The 21430-nt window shown below is 34.3% G+C and overlaps 1 protein-coding gene and 1 long non-coding RNA gene across 8 annotated transcripts in view; one reads left to right on the top strand and one right to left on the bottom strand.

Annotated features, from left to right (window-relative positions):
• LOC125656632 (serine/threonine-protein kinase TBK1-like) overlaps positions 1-21430 on the top strand; it is a 95082-nt gene that overhangs the window by 25424 nt on the left and 48228 nt on the right. For 3 of the 7 annotated variants that reach the window (XM_056143648.1, XM_056143644.1, XM_056143650.1), the window contains exons 1-2: positions 11855-11992; positions 16772-16882. In XM_056143648.1, the coding sequence (XP_055999623.1) occupies positions 16772-16882 (111 nt within the window). In that variant the 5' untranslated portion in view covers positions 11855-11992. Of the gene's footprint in view, positions 1-11854; positions 11993-12029; positions 12079-16771; positions 16883-21430 lie in introns of those variants that run through there. The other 4 variants (XM_056143645.1, XM_056143649.1, XM_056143646.1 and 1 more) reach the window with 2 other exon arrangements.
• Positions 8710-10892, bottom strand: LOC130047916 (uncharacterized). The gene is made up of 3 exons (XR_008796734.1): positions 10666-10892; positions 9221-9314; positions 8710-8960 (listed from the first exon to the last, which is right to left on the bottom strand). It is a non-coding gene; the product is annotated as an uncharacterized LOC130047916 (long non-coding RNA).

Below are 21430 nucleotides of genomic sequence, written 5' to 3'. Positions count from 1 at the left end.
TCCAAACCAAAGCAAAAAGATGTCAAATGACAACGTTACAAAACAGTAAGTTACAACGGTTGCTATGATAATTCTATGGGTCTTTCCAAAAGAATGACTACCAAGGGACACAATCTTTCAAAAGTGTGGATTCGTTTATTATCGGGAGAAAATGACTTAGGTCAGTAAGGTCATTAAGTGCTTTCTAGAGACATTCTGAGGAGGTTTTCAGGTTAAATATCAAACGAATCAAAAGCAAATGTAGATTAAGCATTGTTTTCTCAATAACAAAATATAAATTCAAAGATTTAGTGGTTGTTAGTTCTTTAAAATTCTGTGACATTTTAAGGCTTAATTTCAATGAAAGAAATTGTATACCCCTGTATTAAAAGCTATTGTTAGCTAAGCAACACTTATTAATCAATTACAAATATCAAGTGAATTCTACTTTGCATTCAATAAAACTTTGATAGCATATTTGCCAAACATTCTGAAATATGCGTGTATAAAATGTAGACGTGCTAGTGTGTGTATATATAATAGATTTTTACTTTAAGGTTACTTATAAATGCATAAACATCAGTCTTCGTTCATTGTACTAATCACAGGTTCCTGTTTTACATAACTATATCCAAATAGAATATTTCGCGTTATAACGTGAAAAAAATACGCATTCTTAGCGAAAGTTACACGTTAAAACGCGAAAGTTTCACGTTTATTCGCTGTATAACGCGAAAATCGCGAATAAACGTGTAACATTTGCGTTATAACGTGAAGATTTTTTTCAGCTACGAAAATAAGCTTATTGGGCTTTCGTAATTTATTATATGACTGAGTAATTCCGAGCTTTCTGATTGGCTGAGATCCAACTACTCAGGGTTGTCTCTATAGGAATAGACATGTATGACTAATGCGCACTCAAACTAAGACGATCTTTACACCCCCACTCCCGCGCACTAACAAACGTTCTCTACACTTACTATGCTCCTTCCGGAAGAGCGCAAGTGCGCAAGCGCACCTTGATTAGCATATCAAAATAAACAATATTGTAAACGTATCAAGTACGAACGTTGCACGCGTCTTAATTGAAGTAGTAGCTAGTAGCGAAACTGCACTGTACGGACAAATTAAATTAAGCTATGGATAGCTACTATACTAAGCCAAAAGTAATTGGTGCACACTGTCACTGCACTGCAATAAAAAAAGCATATATGAACCTCCCTACCCCAACTGGTAGCTACTACTTTGCTAAGCTAATGCAATGTATACCACCAATATGCATGTGTAAAATGCACATATGTACACTGGCAGTCGCTGCACTGTGTATCAGATATATGCATACATATATTTCGTTACAAAGTAATAATTCAGATCTAGCAATTTCTGAAATGTAAAAAAACAACCTTTAATCAGACAGAAACATCCAATCATGAACGAACACCCAATCTCAATTGGGGTGATCGACGCAAAAATCCATAGAACGACGCATAATGAACCTTTGCGAAATCGAAAGTAGAAAGCCTAAATAATTTCAAACAATTGTCACAAAATCTGAAGAAATTGCACATAATTGTCTAAACTTGTTTAATTTTTGCATCTTTAATATGTAAATCCCTTTTTTTAACCTACCATAACTTTAAAAAAAATCGCCAAAATTCCAAATATTAACCGATTTCTTTGCTGTTTGCATGTCACGTTAGAGTTAAAAAAGAGTTATCAAAGGGCAATAACTGCGCATACTTCATTCGGAAATTACCTATACTATTTTTAGTTGCGCAGTTAGCTAGACGAATCGAAGCGTGGGCAAAGAACGATAACTCATTTTCAATATGGTGGTCAATTTGCATAATTTATTCAAGAGCAAAAGTTGCATTGACGTTTGTTAGTGTCCCGTGGATACCGTAAGCTAGCGAATTTTTAGCTGCAAAACTGTACCTTTATGAGAAAATATTAGGACATATCAGATCTCTCTCATCTGTTCCAATATTTTCTCAGAGCTATAGTTTTGCAGCTATATAGTGAATTTTCAGTATTTCTGGATGCTAGACTTGTAAACATCTCTCTCTCCCCCCCCCCCCCCCTCCCCCCTTAAGTGTAGAATAAAATGTAATTGAAATACAATAACTTTCATGAACGTTATCCGTAGGGAATTTGTTATTGATGCACTGAAAATGAAAAATGCTGGAATACTGGGATAGTCCACCGGGGAGGGTTGAAACAGAACACATGCAATCTGATTAAAATCGGCTCCTCGATCCGCTCATTATTTATTTTTTATGCTGTCGCTATACGACGATGTATTATTAACAATAATAATTTTCATTCATATGTCGATTCAATATATCCCAGTGAACTCGAAATAAAAGACACCACCTAGTCGTCCACTTCTGTTTCATACTTAGATATTTCATTGATAGTAGATATTAACGGCAAACTAAAAACTCAACTTTATGACAAACGGGATGGTTTCAGCTTCTCCATCATCAACTTCTCATATTTATGTAGCGCTATTCCATTTAGCTGCAGAACTGTAGCTCTTTGAAAAAATATTATGACGGAACAGAGAGCTACAGATCCACCCCTTATAAAAACCTATTGAATTTATGAGACAGGTCAACACAAGAATACAACGATATCAGGCCTCAACCTAGTCCGAAATATCTGACGTTTACCTGGCTTATCTATGATTTTGATATTTACCGTGCCAGGAAAACGTCAGAACCGGCGCCATTACGATTACGTAAACTGGAAATATCAAAATCATAGAAAAGCCAGGAAAACGTCAGATATTTCGGACTAGCTCAACCATGCGCAGCTTTTTGTTCGCCGTGAATCGAAGGTTTTTATAAGGGGTGGATCTGTAGCTCTCTGTTCCGTCATAATATTTTTTCAGAGAGTTACAGTTCTGCAGCTATATTCCATTATCACCTGCACATGGTGTTTACCTCTCTCAACTGATTCGATACGCAAGAGCTTGTTCTGCGTATGGTCAGTATTTGGGTCGAGGCACGCTACTGACAACTTGCATGTTGATGGTATAGGGGTTCCAACAGTCTCGTTTAAAATCAGCATTTCTCAAATTCTATGGTCGTTATAACGATCTAGTTTTATGGTCGTTATAACGATCTAGTTTGCCAATACATACTATCATTGGGTCATATGGTGTCTGATGTGCGTCATGCCGATTGTTAGGCCGTTATTGGCACACTGATTTTGACTACGGATAACTCTGTTTACCTAATCAAGATATAGGGCTCACGGTGGGTGTGACCGGTCGACAGGGGATGCTTACTCCTCCTAGGCACCTGTTCCCACCTCTGGTATATCTGGGGGTCTGTGTTTGCCCAACTCTCTATTTTGTATTGCTTATAGGAGTTATGAGATTGATTACTGTTCGTTGTCTTCACCTTTTATGGTAGCCGGGGTTTTCAGATCTTCTACAGTTAGCCTCGGAGAACCTTACCCTTATGATGAAAGCCCTTTTACTCCAAAATTGGGAATTGGTTTTAAAGCTGTATGGTCCGAATTACAATATTTTTTTCCATCTCGTAAAAACGCTATTAAACCATCGCACGTATGTAGATCTAGTTATGAGGCTGTATGACATACATGTATCATACATTACTTCACCTGTTTTAACCCAAATTATTTGATTTTAAATCGATGTTTACAAATACCGCGTCACTCTGCCGTTTCAGTGACAGTCACGTGACCAGTTCAAACTTTCAGATCATTGGTGGTCTTCTCTGTGTAAAGCTGTGTATTTTGTTACAACAGTACCGTGCCATAAGTTTAATAGAAATAAAAATATCAAATACCTCTTAGTAATTCTTTTGTTTACGCTCTTTCAGCCTTAAAACTAGACAGTTGAGTATGAGTTAATACATCATGTTGGGATTCCCCTGACGCGCGTGGGTCTATTTATAGACGTCTATTATGGGATGATTTATATATGTACCACAATATATATTTACTTTCTAAATAATATTCTCACTGTTTTCTTTTACATGCAGATGTTTTCAAGCATGTAATTAAGGGAAAGTTGATAACTTTATAAAGTAATTAATCTGCTTTAAAGTAATAATGTACAAAAATAATACATGAACATAGGGTCATACCACAGGCACTTGTTTCTGTAAATGACTTATGACCTCTGTATACTAATAACAACACAAGGTAACTAGCTTCAAATGACACCCCTGAGAATGTCGGCCTTTTAAGCTTCCAGGGAATATGCTATGTAAATGTATTTACTACCGTTGTATTGTACAATCATTCAACTTAAAAACCATGTATGACATGACTGCATTCATTGCCTCTTATCGCCGAAAACTGCAACAAAACATGGATTTCCCGTTTTATACCACGAAGTGCTATGTACTGATACCGCACAGAATGAAAATTGTATATTCGTTGTGTTGAAAAATAAAGTCTCATTGTTTTATTATCACAATAAATTGATACGATGTTTATTACCAAAAAATCTTGAACATATTGCTTTGTTAACAAAATAAAAATTTTGAATTGAAGACGCTGTACGCTATTTTTAGTTACTCAAAAAAAACCCAAAGCTGTTCGTACGTTTCGGGATTTTACATGTCATCAGAAGATAGAAGCTAAGACCTCCCGAGTGGAGATTTAAAAATATTTTCGTGTCGGAATCATTTCTGATGAAGATAATAATGAAATTATGACTTACTGTAAATACAACTTCGTTAACTAGTATGAGAAATATTTCTGCCAATTGCATGTTTCATGCAGATCTATGGAAAGTCAGAGAAAATATACAGATAAAAGATTATTTGGAAGTATGCAAAATAGAGCAAGGAAAGTTTTTTTTAGTGGTGTGTTATTGACTTTGTGATATGTATTGATGTGGCAAGTACCTGTTGTTACATTGAAGTTTTATGAAACCCACCATAAGTACCAAGAACGCTACAGGCACATATCAATGTTTTTCGGAGGCGACTGGCCAACCCTTAACATTAACTGTTATTTTCATGCATGCAAATGAAGATATATTGCGAGAATGGCCCCTCCACTATTTTTGATAGTACTATGTAGTAGTGGATGAGAAGATATTAATGCATGTAAGCTTGAAAGTTATGAATTGAAGCCTTGGAGCAAAGAATGACCCCTCCCAGCCTGAGGGGGAAAATTGAGACAGCATTGACGAACACTATAACACCCCCCCCCCCCCCCCCCCCACCCCCATGCACACACTGATTAAGGTTCTGAAGGTCTTTATCATGACTATTATATTTTTATCATTGTCTGTCACGAAATTTAAACAAGCCATGTGCATCTTCTCCGACGAACCCCCTCCCCGCATCCCTAATATTACGGATCTGTTCCGATATGGAAAAATTCACAGGCATCTGAAGTATGGACACCCCCCACCCCTTTCTGATTTTTTGGGGCGGCGATTATTTCTCCGAAATGTGTGGATTCCCCGTCTATTCTATCCTAATTTCGATTTATGTAATCGTAAACTGGCTTTTTTGTAAGCCTTAAATACCTTATACTGTTTATAATAAGTATATTCTATATTATACCAGTCCAGTAGAAGGCCAATCTCTAAAGCTTGTGAAAAGCGTGAAACAACTACATCAATCGAAATTGGGTTGAGAGAGACAAGGAATCCACACATTTTGGAGGCATTGTCACCGCAAAAAAAAAATCAGAAGGGGGGATTATAGTTATCAGGTGTCTGTGGAAAAAAAATATGGGGGGATGGAGTCCCCTTTATTTTTTGTAGCATTCCCCCCCCTAATGTTAGTAACTAAATTATATAAAATAAGATCAATTGTGGTTAATGGTCACCATTAAAATCACCCTTTTGCCTGTTATTTTTAATTCATCTCTGACGCTCTATCTTTCTATAAATAACTCTAAAGAATTCCAAACGTAATTTTAGAAGAGCGTGCGCGTGTGACTTAAGGTCATGTGTAAGAATTATTCAGAAAAATGAAGCTTTATATCCTATTGTTTTGGGTGTAGTTCATTTATTAATATTACAAAACTAAAGACACTTTTCAAGTACCACAACATATGTACGTCTCCTGTACTTTCACTTCGCATGTTTACGTAAGATGTCAAGGGTCATATGACGTCATTTGACCAGATTATACAAGACTCAAATAGATGATCATAAATCGACACGGCGCACAGCCAGTTGTACATAAACCAATAAAAACATGACATGATAGAAATGTATAAGTTTCACAGAATCGAGTATTCACTATCCAAATTGCATCATCCGCATGCAAATAAGTTAAAAATGGTCCGCAAGATGAAAACCTACCCCTGCACTTTGTTTATTTGTGTTTTTTCTCGAGTTCAGTGTATTGTTCAAGAATATTTCAAGATTTGGACAGTGATTTCTAGATAAAGCCTTGTTCAAAGCTTTCAAATAATCTCATGGTATCACAATACATTTATTTTCCTCTTACCGCCGTCCAGTTTTATCTTCGATATTCATGTAAACACGTTATCTAATTAATATTCAAACGCAACACTGATGTAGACTATTGATCCAAAATTAGATACTGGAAAGGGAAATAACACGGCGGGAAAATTACAATTTATTATGTATTGTAAATATATACATGATACATGTACGCAGGACAACCAATGTATTTTAACCAAGAAACATTTACCTTAGTTTTAATCTTTTAACGCTCTCTCTCTCTCTCTCTCGCTCTCGTTCTCTCTCTCTCTCTATTGTTTATTCGCCAATCAAGGTTCCTTGGGAAAGGGGGGGGGGGGGGCATGTACAGCAATGGGAATAAAAACCAATCATTCAGAATCACTAATACTATCAGAGTTCACACTTCTGCAATACACATATCTATAATTATATATGAAATACTGATTGCAGACAAGATTTAGATTAACAACTCTTAATATACAATAAAATAACCCAACTGCTTCACACATCAGTTTCTGAAACAGCGGATAAGTGTGTTGTGTGAATACATAATGAAATTGTAATCAAATCAGTATATTAATTATAGTTTTGTAAGTACAGTATGCAAGTATAAAACACATGTGCATGTAGGATTCAGTTGTTCTGAATGTTTTATGCTAATGCAGAGAGGTTAGAATAGAATGATTATATAAATGAAAACAATTAATTGTATGAAGTGTTCAGTAAAAAGGGTATTCATGAATTGTTGACTTGATTACCGGGGCACCAATGGGACAGTGCCTGTTAACAGTCTGGTAATAAATGTATTGTACCGGACTGTTGATCTTGTACTCCCAGTAACCAAGACAGCTATATTTAACAACTAATTTCAGAAACATTTTAAACTCTAGTTTGTATTCAAACATTGTACGTTTGTAACGACATAATAATAACGGAGCGGATCAAGATCTGTTTACAGTCAGATTGTTTAGATTCCAATCTTAAACCTCATGAATGAATGACAGTCTGATTACCCCCCCCCCCCTTTTTTTTTACCCTATCGTCGTCAGGGACCATTAGAAGGGAGCTGGTTTTAATCAGACTACACACATAAATATACATGCACTATATCTACCTTCGATTTAGGCCTAAAACGAAATAATTCCTTCAATGTGATTGTTTTAAACAAGTGTGTAATATATGTATTACATATATTAAAAAATATTTCTTCGCTTTGGTATGAATACAATAACACACCAGTATCTATCTATCTATCTATTGAAAATTTAATATGATGCAAAGAAGTATGCATTTAATTTCACAGAGATCGGTGCGGTGTTGAATTCTCTGCATTACCTCGAACACATCATATGTGATAGCCATTAGTACAGCAAGTTCTTATATTTCTGAGCTTTTAAAATAACATCTCAAACTCAGTGCGTAATTTGTAACTGACGATTCGCGGTGAAAATCATGCGCTGATCCAGGAATATAGTCTCGGGTGTCAATCCTTGCATTGGGGGGTGGGGGGGGGGGGGGGGTGGTGGTGTCTAAACAAGGTTACAAACATGCAGTATCTATTAAATAGATGTAGAATATATACAAAAATATGACACACTACATGCATGTTTTCATGAAACAGTGTTGAAGGGTGGTTGTCTATATCTGGACCCATGCTGCTCTTGCAATGAAACAGTTTAGGGAAGGGGATAACTTAATTTGATAGTTTTAAAAACAATGAAAATGTCATGAAGTTATTACTTTTCAAGTTGAGTGGGTTGGGTAGGAGTCTGGACCCATACAGCATCTGCTCTTGCAACGAAACAGACATAATGATGGGGGGGGGGGGGGGGGGGGGGGGGTATATATATCTTGTACTACAATGAATATTTGTATTATATCACTGTGTATATAAAAAATCCGTGAGAATACTTAACGACTCGAGTTGAATTTCGTTTAGAAATAGTTTAAGGTGACAACTTCAAAGTAGCTTTCAACAAAATTTGTATCTAGAATACAGCCATCATACAAGCTACCGGAAAACCAGAAGTGACACATATTCCTCCACTACTTCGGGAGGGGGTACATTTTTCCATTTTTAAGAAATATTCTTAAGTCATCATTGAAAATAAAGATAAGTGGCTGCAGTGTGTAAAATATCTAGTTCACCAAATGGGTGTCAATCTTTTTACTTCATATGACCCCCCCCTCTCAAATACTTTTATCACTTGACCATGAAAATGTAGAACGATTAAAATTTGAAGTACTCAGTCAATGCAAAGTAATTCAAAGTGAATTTCAATTAAGTTTCAATAAAACTATTTCTCATTTTGTTTTGTGTTTAATTGAAAACATTCATAGAACACAAGATTAGATGCTTTTTCAGCAGTCATTTTCTTCATATTAAAACTTGACAGTTTACTAAAGTTCCTAAGCACAAATGTAGATGACAATTCACATCACTGAAAGCAATTAGTGGATATCCTGGTTTGACCACTATGTACAGTGTAGTAACCAGCTGATGGAGGTAAATATTATCCACTGGAGTCAATATGGCTGTCATCTGTGGGTACTAAATGGAAAAAAGAAGAAAGTTGCCAGTCAAAAATATTTAAAACACAGTACTGTAGGTCTAAGTGTTCAAGTTTATATGTGCATTATAACATAAAAACATTCAAATTCCATACCATACAGCAATATCAAAACATGCTTCATATGAATTTTCTTTTAATTTATCATTTTGAAGAAATTAATATTGACTAGATGTAAATAATGCCTATATTTATGTATATCCAGTGCCTGATTGGATTACTTAAAGTTTGTAAAAATTACCTTGTATGTACATTTGTTGCCACTGCTCTAGAGATGTGGAAAATTGGAAATATGCTCTTGTAAAAGTTCATATTCTTTTTGGTATCATGCACATCTGTAATAGCATTATCTCATATCATAAATACATATGCTGCAAACATTCAATGTATTGGAGAAGGGTCTCAAATACACATAAAAAATGTGGGCAATCAGTATGCATTCAAAGTCTTATTTTTCTTCCATTTATTCAAACTGTAATGTAAGCGAAAATATCCCAAGTTTATTTATTTATTTTTTTTTGTATGTCACTTGATAAAATTAAATGTGACTGTAAATCTAGAGCATGAAAATTAATGTCGTTACACGTGCGTTTGTACAAGATATTACCACAGGTACCTGATGCACTGATACTAGCCCCCCCTCCCCCTTTTGAAAATATTTTTTGCAGCGATAAATCTGAAATGTGTTGATTCCCTGTCGAACTCATTTCTCTTTCGATTTTTAAAAGTACTGTAATCGTTTCACACTTTTTGTAAGCTTTAGAGAGTGGCCTTGTAGGGTATAAAAAAATTGAGCACAAATTTTGTAATAAATCATAGGTTGTTATACTTGCAATACTAAATTATATATACAGTTAGATGTCATATGTACATGCCAAATATATATACGCGTTTTTACATATATGCATATGAACTGTTAGTATTTAGTTTGTCATCATTATACATATCTCATTATTGTGTAACATGATTGTATGCCAACATGCTTGGTGAATCAATAAATAAATTAAATCATACCGGTAGAAGCTTACAAAAATCGTGAAAGGATTACATGAATCGAAAGAAGGATGAGATTGACAGGAAATCGACTTATTTCAGAGAAAGTATAGCAAGAAAAAAAAAATCAAAAGAGTGGGGGGGGGGGGGGGGGGGGGGGGGGGGGGGCATGTAATATCCATACTTTAGGTGCCTGTGGAGTTTACTGCCTAGATATACCCGCCTGTACTCATGTTTATATAAACAAACAACAACTGGTACCATTTGAGCATCATTTCTCTAACTTATAGGCATATTTTGCGTGTGTGCACCCAATACGCTACACATCGGCTACGTGTGAGAAATTATCGCAAAAAAAATCAAAAGAAGGGGGGGGGGGGTAGTGTCCATTCTTGTGGAATTTACTGCCTAGATACCCGCCTGTATTCATGTAAATCGTGTGAATATGAATAAAAAAAACCAAACAACTGGTACCATTTGAGCATCAGTTCTCTAGCATATGTATCTTGCGTGTGTGCACTTAATGCTACGTGTGACGTATGCAGTATGTAAACAAAGAATATCAAACTATGTATATACTACCTCTAAAGTATTGAGTCAATGTATAAAACACAGTAAATGTTCTCTACTTTCATTGTTGACAACCTTGGTTTCAGGTATTCATACATCATTATTTCAATTACAAGAATTTACCTTGTTTTTTCCGATTTCAAAGTTATACAGCCGACATCTTCTGAACGTCGTCTTTGCCATGTGCCTAGTAAGCGTATTTTAGACGCTGATTCCAACCATACGACAAACTTCACCAGGGTATTTCTTATCATAATGCCTTGTGATGTGTTGTCAAATCAGGGAAATTTGACTAATTCTAAGCGTAGAATAAAGGCAATATTCCGATATATTTTTATATGATCCCAAAAATAGAGTTTGTGTATATGTATCCAAATATGGATTGATCAAGGCGGGGCAACTGTCATGACGTATCAGCTCATTATGATCTCATTATCATACCGAGTTCATTCGTTACCTTAAGTCAAACTCCCCGTCGAGGCCTCATTACGTCACCTACGATAGACCTCTCCTATGTGACGCACCACAATATACAGATTTGTATATTGTGAGTCCGCGATTATCACGCAGGCAAATTACACTAAAGAAGTAGTTCGCAGTTAAAAGTCTGAAGATATTAATATTAAGAGCATTAATATAAAAGTATGGATTTTATTTTAAACATAAAATGATCAAAAGATCATTAAAAAGTAGGGTTACTCTGTTCAAATTATTGTGTAAAGTAATGAATTTGATGTTTACGTTCTTGTTTTGAAAGTTGTTTACGTTTGACGTTATGTTTTTTCGTCATTCTACAGTGACGTCACAGTATACGCGGCCTAAGAAATCGCTATCCCATAATGCCTAAGTGGAAGAGTTTGGTTTGTGAGCAAACGAACTCTGGTGGAAGTTTGACCTTAAGTGTCCTGCGTGCTAGCCAGTCAAAATCGCCCACGTATTCTGTGCGGTATCAGTACATAGCACTTCGTGGTATAAAACGGAAAATCCATTTTTTGTTGCAGTTTTCGGCGATAAGAGGCAATGAATGCAGTCATGTCATACATGTTTTTTAAGTTGAATGATTATACAATACAACGGTAGTAAATACATTAGCATCGCATATTCCCTGGAGGCTCAAAAGTTCGACACTCTCAGGGGTGCCATTCTGTGTCATTTGAAGCTAGGTACCTTGTGTTGTTATTAGTATACAGAGGTCATAAGTCATTTACAGAAACAAGTGCCTGTGGGTCATACAGCTTTAAGTCAAAACAGCTGGTCAGCTGACTGTAACGCATCCCTACACCACATCGGATCGGGTACTGTAATCGGCGGCGTGGTTAGAGATTATATGAATTCCGAACCCGAACTGAAATTGTAACTGCGTCTTTTTGCACTGCATTGTTGATATTTCAATGGTTTTATGTTAATGATGTAATAAGGAACTTTTTAAAATCATGATGTAACTATACAGGTAAGAATCGACGATGTGATGTCAATTTTTCAATCAAGTTACAAACGAAAGTACAACTAGACTACATCCCGAAGTCTGTACAATATGTATGTATTTGGTACTAGCTTTTATTTGGGTACAGTGCATATAGTAATCTATATTGAGGAGTGGGGGCGTTTCCATGAATTTAACCAATATTGCTGTTAGGAATACATTCATTTAGTAGAAGATTTGTACAAATGAACAATGAGCTAGATTGGAGGAAACTCGATACGTCGAATTACCGAAATGCGCGTGATTTACCGAAATGCCCCCAAAATTACCGAAATATCACCTAAAACTACCGAAATCTCATTTTAAATCAATTCTTTAATGTTATATATTGAAAGATTAGGGATTGATTGTGTAAAATTTCGCCTCTGAAGAAAAAACAAATAACATAAAAAGAGTCTTGTTGCACAGGCACTCGACATTTTAAACATCTATAATAATTTTTAAAAAAAATGTCTTCCTGTAAACATGAATATTATGTATACAGGAAGAATTCTTTTTTATATAATATTATATTATATTATTATACATATTTAAAACGTCGAGTGCCAGTGTCTGTTGTCAATCTATGGAAGGTAATCCGAGATTCCTCTGACTCTTACCCCCGCTTTTATATTTGACATGTGCGGGGGAGAGTCAGAGCGGACTCCATATTGAAAAGTGGGAATTCAGCGACACCAGCTGGTGTCGCTGCTTTACCTACCTCTTACAACTTTATTTCGCGGATCTATCTTCCAAGACGTGAGAATTCAGTTAATGGAAGATAAATCTATAAATAGATCATGATTAATACGATGCTATCGCCGTTTAAACGGCCCTAACACCGACAAATGGAGCATCACTTGAATTAGGTCGCCGCCTCGCCATTTGATTTCTTTGCGCATGACGTCAGCACATGTAAACACAAAATTCCATCGTTTAAACCTCTGGTGTGTCTAGGGGTCCGTGTTTGCCCAACTATCTATTGTGTATTGCTTATAGGAGTTATGAGGTTGATCGCTGTTCGTTATCTTAACCTTTCTTAAAATTAAATAAATGAAAGTTAACATCAAGATGCTGATTGTTCCAAATCTAGATATGACCACTATTTAAATTAAGATGTTTATTATACAGTTTAACCATTTTGAGTGATACACTTTTCCTCTACCTAAACTTGTATAATGTGCCATACAAAGTATAGGGGATCTTTTCATGTTTACCATTTATAATGCGTTCCCAAAAACCAATCATTCTTGCACTAATAGGAATAGACATAGGTATTCTACCAAGTTCTCCATACATTATACATGTCTGTGTACATTTTTAACTTTTAAGTTATAATATACTTACAAAATTCAAGATGTAATCTTTTGATGATATTATTATCTTCATAAACCACACCTCTGCTCCATGGAATACATCAGATTCCAAGTCTGACAGTACAAGAACATTGTATTCAAAGAAGATTGTAGCTAGTTCTTCTGCAAGTTCAGCTAATTTTACAGTGTCGTCAGCATATAGCAATGGATAGAACTTAAAATATACTTCAATTTCTAAATCATCAAACACCAAATGTGCAATATTACAAATATCAGTGAGGCCACTATTAAGCAATCTATATGTAAACAAAAAGATGGCACACGAGCCTTGTTTACATAACAAAGAATTGTGAGAGCTATATATCTCTCTTGTATGGTGATATTCAAATTTTGGTTGACCATTAGAAATGCTTTAGTTAAGCATTGTAAACAATGAAAATGGAAAAATAAAATTTGAAAATTTTCAGCTCAAATCGTGTCCATGCCCCTTTAATATATTGTAATACCTCTATTGTTGTCTACATAAGCCTTTTTTAAATTGGACATATGTAACCTCCAGACTTTGTACTAGGTATTAATATACCACAATCAAATACAACATTAAAAATCTTTACAAAAATGGGCATAAGCTTATTAACAGAGTGCTTCAAAAACTCGTTTAATATGTGATCACCGCCACATGCTTCATTATTTTTTAGAGACTTACAGCATCAAAACCTTTTCACTATAACTCGATTAAGTTCAGTGTTATGTACGTTTACTGATATTATCAGGTAGAACAATATCAACATCATCCTGAACAATATTGAGATTCTTGAAATGATTATGAAATACATTAAATGCAACCTAACTAACAGTATCCAAGCTACATGTAGTTTGTTTATTGCAACCTCTATTAAGCATATTCCATATAAGGGTGGGGGGGGGGGGGGGGGGGGGGGGGGGGGGGGGTTAGATGGGGATACAATAGGGGTTCAAAGTTTTACATGCAAATATATAGGGAAAATCTTTTAAAATCTTCTTTTCAAGAACCACTGGGCCAGGAAAGTAGAAATTTATATGAAAGCATCCTGACATAGTGCAGATTCAAGTTTGTAAAAAATCATGGCACCCAGGGGTAGGTTGGGGCCACAATAGGGGATCAAAGATTCACATACTAATATATTGAAAAAAAAAATCTTTAAAAATCTTCTTCTCAAGAACCATTGGCCAAAGAAGTTAACATGTACATGAAAGCATCCTGACATAATGCAGATTCAAGTTTGTAAAAAATCATGGCACCCGGGGATAGTTTGGGGGTTACAATAGGGACCAAAGTTTTACATAAGAATATATATGGAAAATCTTTAGATATGAGCCAAGGTGACTCAGGTGAGCGATGTGGCCCATGGGCCTCTTGCTATCAGTAGTTGGGTTTTTACTCCTACATATATTGCTCAGCTGATGAGTCACATATACATACAGATGCAAATACTTTCCTTTTAGAGATAGCTTAGTTAAGCTGACTTTGAAAACAATGGAGTTTACCTGTTTGCTTTTGTATCTATGAGATAGGATTGATATATATCAAATCAAATAATATTTATTTAAATTCGGACATAGTAAACAATACAACATTATCTCTATAGAGCTATTTACTGACTAGACATAAACATTATAAACATTATAATGATGTAAAATTTAGATATCAAAATGTTATCAGAGAAGTCGGTGATTTTTCAACATTTTTCAGAAGGGTTTTGCGGCTTTTGAATTGGGGAAAAAATTGTTGACAATTTCTTAAAATTGGGAAAAACCAGCTAATAATAAAAAATAAGCTAAATACACCCAACAAGTAACACTGAGGATATATGATTCAAATCACAAAAACAATACAAGACTGAGTTAAGTACACAAATATAATGCTGATTGCAGATGCCGCTGAAATGGAAATGCGTATGTAGCACAAGGTGTTGTTTTGTTAGTTTTAATATAATACAACAGGTAGCAAGAGATGGTGCTCTTCATAGGACAGAATATTCACTTCTATGCTATGCATTTCCAACGCGTACAACTGTGCTGTACTGGCAGCATTGCGGTAATGCTGCTAGTACAGTATCTAATTATAGGTATACATTGTTGCAATATATAATGATCTGAAAAATGTATACAGAATATGTTTTGTATATATACATGTACAAATGTATATATACAATGAAAAAAAAAAAGAGTTCTTATTAATTACCATATTACTATTTTATTTTTGAGCAATTGCAAAAAAGTTACCATAAAAAAATACCATAAGCTTTAAAAAAATATATCTAGCACCAAAATTGATTCTCAACATTTTGAATGTTGAATGCGAAATTATATATAAACAAGCAAACATTATATATAACAATTATGCAACATATTAGAGCTGAAATGATGTGCCCCCTTCACGATATGATACGTATTGCAATATTGATGCCAAGATTCAATATTTTAGATACGATACATTTTATAGAAGAAAGCAATAATAACTTTGAAGAAGCATTTAATTTATGACGACTCACAGTCACAATTTTAAAAGTAAACTGTTTCCAAATACAATTTTCACTTTTTAATCATTTAAACCAAACTGTAAAAATTCTGAGCTAGTGAACATTATTTGAAAATACTTTTAATTCATAGAACTATTTCTGTAATATGATAACTGTGAAAAGATTGTTCAATTCTCTCTGCAATACATATAGATTTTCAGGAGTTTATATAAGAAATTATGACAGCTACAAAAATCAATGCTGTTCAGTTAATTTCATCAAAATAAAGGAGAAATTAGTGTTAAAGGGAACTTTTGAAAATAGATGGTTTTATATAATAAGTATGTTTTTAGCATAGGGTAACAGGGATTTTTTTAACCCTTGAATCCAGGGGCCAGGGCCTTCAAGTTTGGAAAAAATAATGATATTTGATTGAAATTGGGAAATTTGTTTCATACAAATAAATAAAAAAAACCAAAAAAAAAAACCAAGCAAAAAGTTAACCATTTGATATTTCATTATCAATGTGGCTTAAACAAGCTTTAATTCCAGTCTTTGGCAGAGAAAAAACTGTCAAAAATGTTTTGCAACAGCTAGAGTGGCACCAAGGTTGGATGGCCCCTCAAGGCATATTCTTATCAAAGCATCCATCATTTGGGAATTTTAAGGCATCATTTTGGGAAAAACACCTGCTCTTTAGCATTGGGAATGGGGCCGAATTTCAGCCCTCTACAGACCCTAAAAAAATCCCTGGGCAAGGAAACTGTGTTAAATGGAACTACATGTTGCTATATTATATATGTGCATGTTGTCCTTCTGCTAATTAGATATTGTGCAGTACATGTGCAATTTCCCTTTTGATGAGATCGAGGAAGAGTGCTTGTAATATATGACAGATTAAATTCTTGAATTGTAGAACATGTTGCAATATGTTGATTTTTTTCCTGTAGATGTCAACGACAACAGCACATATCTGGCAGAGCTCGGAGTCCTATCGCTGGAATACAGGAGACATTCTCGGTCGTGGAGCAACTGCAGTCGTGTACAAGGCCAGACACTTGGTAAGGTCCTAATTATGATCCTGGTGTGCTGATTTATATAGAGTACACAGGTTGAGGCAATAGTATACCATCATAGTCCACCATGCAATGTCCAATGCCTGCCCCAGATAATGGTTAGGGCAGTTGATTTGTAGTGGTGATGCAAAATTATATATACAAAACAGCAAAGTTACAAATGATAACTTTTAATGACGTATAAGAGATGAGATATTTGTCAAGCTTTGTATCAATAACTGGATCTGTCTATTGGTAGTAGAATACCGTAAAAGTTTGCACTTGATGGTTTACTATGGTCAAGTATCAAATATTCAAAATCTTTTAAAAATTGTTAAAACAGTTTTCCATGTAGCCTGTGAAGTCTGTTTTATATGAAATAACCCAGTCTGAGAATTAAGGTTCACCCCTAAAATTCCTAGATCCACATCCAAATGCAGCCCAGAAATTGATAAGTTGATTGCAATCTGTGCTTTATAAAATATTTCATACGCAGTGTGTATCATCTATGAAAACATCCTCTGAAAATTACTTCAAATAACTGTATCGCCTGACTGGGAGGTGATGACGTCAGTATTGACATTTTTTCTCCCCGTTCTGGTCAGATGTACGTATGTGTATCTTGATTACCTGTTAATTTCTCAGTCTTAATTGCTATCACTACTTGGAGGAAACTTTACTATGAGTTTCTCTTTTGCTTTTGACTAATCATACAGTTCAATGCTGGGAAGTGATGTAGAATTGATCAGCTAGATGAGAGAAGGATGTTGTCATTTTGTCAGAAATTTTTTCGTCTTACATAACTTGATGATCTGCATTTTTGTTTTTATAAAAAGAGAAGGCTTAATACAACCCCTAAAGTCTTTTCTGTGAATGAAATTTTTCTGTTGAAGATAACATTTTTATTATTTCCTCATTTTCTCTTTGCTTCCTTGTAGATATTTTAAAGGGACTGGTTCACGATTTTTGATAAAAATATTTTTCATTTTTGATGTTAAACATTAGAAATATAGCTCATTTAATGTTGACAGCCAAAATTTTGACCTTCTGAATGCAAGAATAAATGTAATATTTTAGCCTTAAATATGTGTTATGTAAACAAAGACTCGAGTCTTTTTATGTAAACAAACAAACAAGTGAACTATTGATTTTGTAATATAATGCATCTTAATTTTGCATAGTCACAAATTTTAACTTTTAGATGACACATTTCACCCCAAAAATGCTTGAAATGTGAGAGATATGATAATACTTAGATCGATATCCATTTCTTTTGAAAAATTCCTAAGCAATAGAATGCCGCAATCTTTGTTTAAAAAAAAACAAATAATAAACTCTCTAAAATGAGCTTCTTTGATGATGTATCACCTTAATTTTCATGTGAAATCTTTCAAACACATTAGACAGTAGATTTTGATCATTAAAAGTGAAAAACAAAATTTTGGGTAAAATCGTGAATCAGTCCCTTTAAGCTAAATGGAAGTTTTTCAGGTGCAGCATTAGTATTTGATTTAAACCATATTTTATTTTGTATAAACATAAAAGCATCAGTATCATCTGACTCCTGAGTTTAAAGCGAGGCTCATTTGATTTCGTGACACTCTCACTAGGACTGTACTTTCATCTTGTAGATCGAGTCTAAGTCAGGATAAGAGTCCTCTCTATCTACCCACAGGGGCTAGCGCTATAAAGCCTGTTTGGGCCCGAACTCTGATACCATATTAAATATTATGGTATCACAGAGTTCGGGCCCAAAACGGGCTTAGCTCCTGTGTGTCTATCAAACAATCACTTGCATGATGGCATTACAATGAAATTTCGATGAGAGAATATGATGGTTTTTTTTACCAACTGTAAAATTTCCTTTCTTTGTAGATTTGATAAATGTGTTAACTGCATACTGTTAAATGCACCAGGAAACATTTCCTTCAACTTTATTTTACATTGTCATGTTAAATTTTTTGAATATATGAGTTCTATTTATTTGGGTTGAAATGATTCACTGAAATACTATCAATACTGTTCTATATAAACACTCAATTCAATGTTCAGTTAATTTCCTTGATCTTCAGTTAAATATGTTTTTTTTAAATTGGGTACAATTAAATACATATTTAACTTGACCTGCATATACTTATCATTTTTACATGCATGTTGAGGGACAAAGTGGCAACTGAAATGTACAGTTAGTTTGTATTCCACAAAATAGAAACTTTTGAATTTCCAAACATCGAATGTAGGAACTTATACAGACAAAATACACTCATTGAGCAGTGGATCTCACAATTAGCTCCTTCTGAATGTTAAACTCTGACACTGGTAGTAGTGGATCTCGCATGAGCTCCTAGCTTTTAGCTTTTATACTGTCACTGAACATTATTCAGAACAGGATTTTTTTTTCTAGATTTCATAGCCCATGAGTTTTAAATGAGAAACAGGTAACAATCAACAATGGCCTAACTAATTGTCCTTGGTAAAAAATTGAAGCAGAACAATATAATTGTAGAGTAAAAGGTTTTAAGAAAGTTATTAGCTTCAGACTTTAATTTTTAGAGTCCATGTAATTATAACTATTGTGTGTGTGTATTATATACATTGTATATATGGAATAGTCAGGTGAAAAATTTCATATTGAAAAGTGTATAAACAATCTCTACATCTTGAACTGGTTATCAAATAACTCTTTAAAACTATTGCAACAGAAGTAAGACCTAAGTATAGATTGTCATATTAGTCCCTGAAATTGACCTAGTCCTTGAAATTGATATTGAAGTTCAAAGCTTAAAAAAAAATGTGATATTAGTCTTGTGAAATCATGACAACGAAATATATGTTTAAAAATATGGATGACTGTCATGTGTACCCATGCCTCACTCTATCAGGTGATTGTTGTTATAGTCTAATATTGCCAATAACTGCATGGTACTTGATGACATTGGAGAGGTACGTGATAATATAGGAGATTTCAAACGTTTAAATTACTCAGTTTGTGATGAATATACACATGACAATTTAATGACACTGACTATGACAAAAGTTTATTCTCTACCTGCATGACAACATATAGAGTCAATAAAATACACATGTGTGAAGTGCATGATAAGAAAATGGTAAATTGTACATGACTTATAATTCAACCTTGAGAGTGCTGGACTCTTTTCTCAATAATACCAATAAATTTTGACAATCTAATCAGTGCATGCATGATCATTGAAGAATGCATATTGATATTTATAATAATAATGCAGTAAATGATATAAATAGTTATTAATTTTACAGTTATAAATATTAAAACACCGTAAATCATACACTTTCATTTTATGAGACCTTATTTTCGAATGAATACAATGATGTATGATGTATTCATCCACAAGATTATAACTTTTGTGAATTATTTCATTGTACCTTACAGTGCCTTCTATGTGTGAAAGTTGTCACAAATAGCTCTATTATAATAGAATGAAACACAACACACATTTGTTAGGAATCAGAAAAGTCATTTATTGAGAGAGTATTTATATAAAACCAAAGCAAATCAACTTACAACAAGACTATATGCACTTATAACTAAGATAACATATATATACATATATATATATATACAAAGAGATGTGTTAAACAAGTTACCAAATCCAACAAATAAAACACAGTACAATATAAACATGAAGACAATGCTTTGACAGAACATTATATAAAGAAAATCATTATTGCCAAGTTCTTAAAAAAAAAAGAAGCCAAAGATGGGGCAAATTTAGGGGGGGGGGATTCCCCCCCCCCCCCCCCCCCCCCCCCCGAAGGGTTTGATGGAGTACATAATATAAAACATAAATATATAGCCTTATATAAAGTTCTGGAAAAAAAGATTAGTGGAGGAGGAGAGGATGGTAGAATGGTGGAATATACTTTTTATATTTACTTCTACTTTCATTTTTGCCAGAATTCCCAGCTGTTAAAATAGACATGTTATATTTAACAAGATTCACATGTAATGCACATGGTGAACAACTGCGACACATTCATAGCCATCATTACAATTTGTAAAAAGACATTTGAAATGTATATATCAAACCATATAGTACCTCAGTAGGTACTTTAGACCATGAACATGAAAGCTTAATTGTCTCTGTTAATGTTGCACAGTATAATTGGTTCAGAAAATGATATACTTAATACTGTGTCATTTCTTTCAGTATTCAGTTAGAAGTCTAATTGGGAAGTTCTAGTTTTCTACACTTGGTTTATTTGCCAATATAATGACAGATATTTCAGAAACCTTGGCCTTTAACTTGCATACTTAACAGAATTTACACTCATATTATATAACCATCTTATGATCAGTCATCATGTGATGATATGGGCTAGCTAGTTCATGGACTTAGAACGTACTCTACAAATCTGAGTTAAACATGCATATTTGTCATGCACGTACATGTATGTTCTTAATTACAAGCACATCTAATATAGCCTGATGTATTCATGTCAGGATCCAGAATTATAGGACCATGATTTTTCTGTAAACTTTGTAACAAGAGGAGGCAACCAAGAAGACAAAAT

The sequence above is a fragment of the Ostrea edulis genome, chromosome 7 (genome assembly GCF_947568905.1).
Source record: "Ostrea edulis chromosome 7, xbOstEdul1.1, whole genome shotgun sequence".
In the NCBI taxonomy this organism is placed as follows: Eukaryota; Metazoa; Mollusca; class Bivalvia; order Ostreida; family Ostreidae; genus Ostrea; species Ostrea edulis.
Note: the sequence above shows the minus strand (reverse complement) of the source record. Positions and strands in the feature narration are given on the sequence as shown.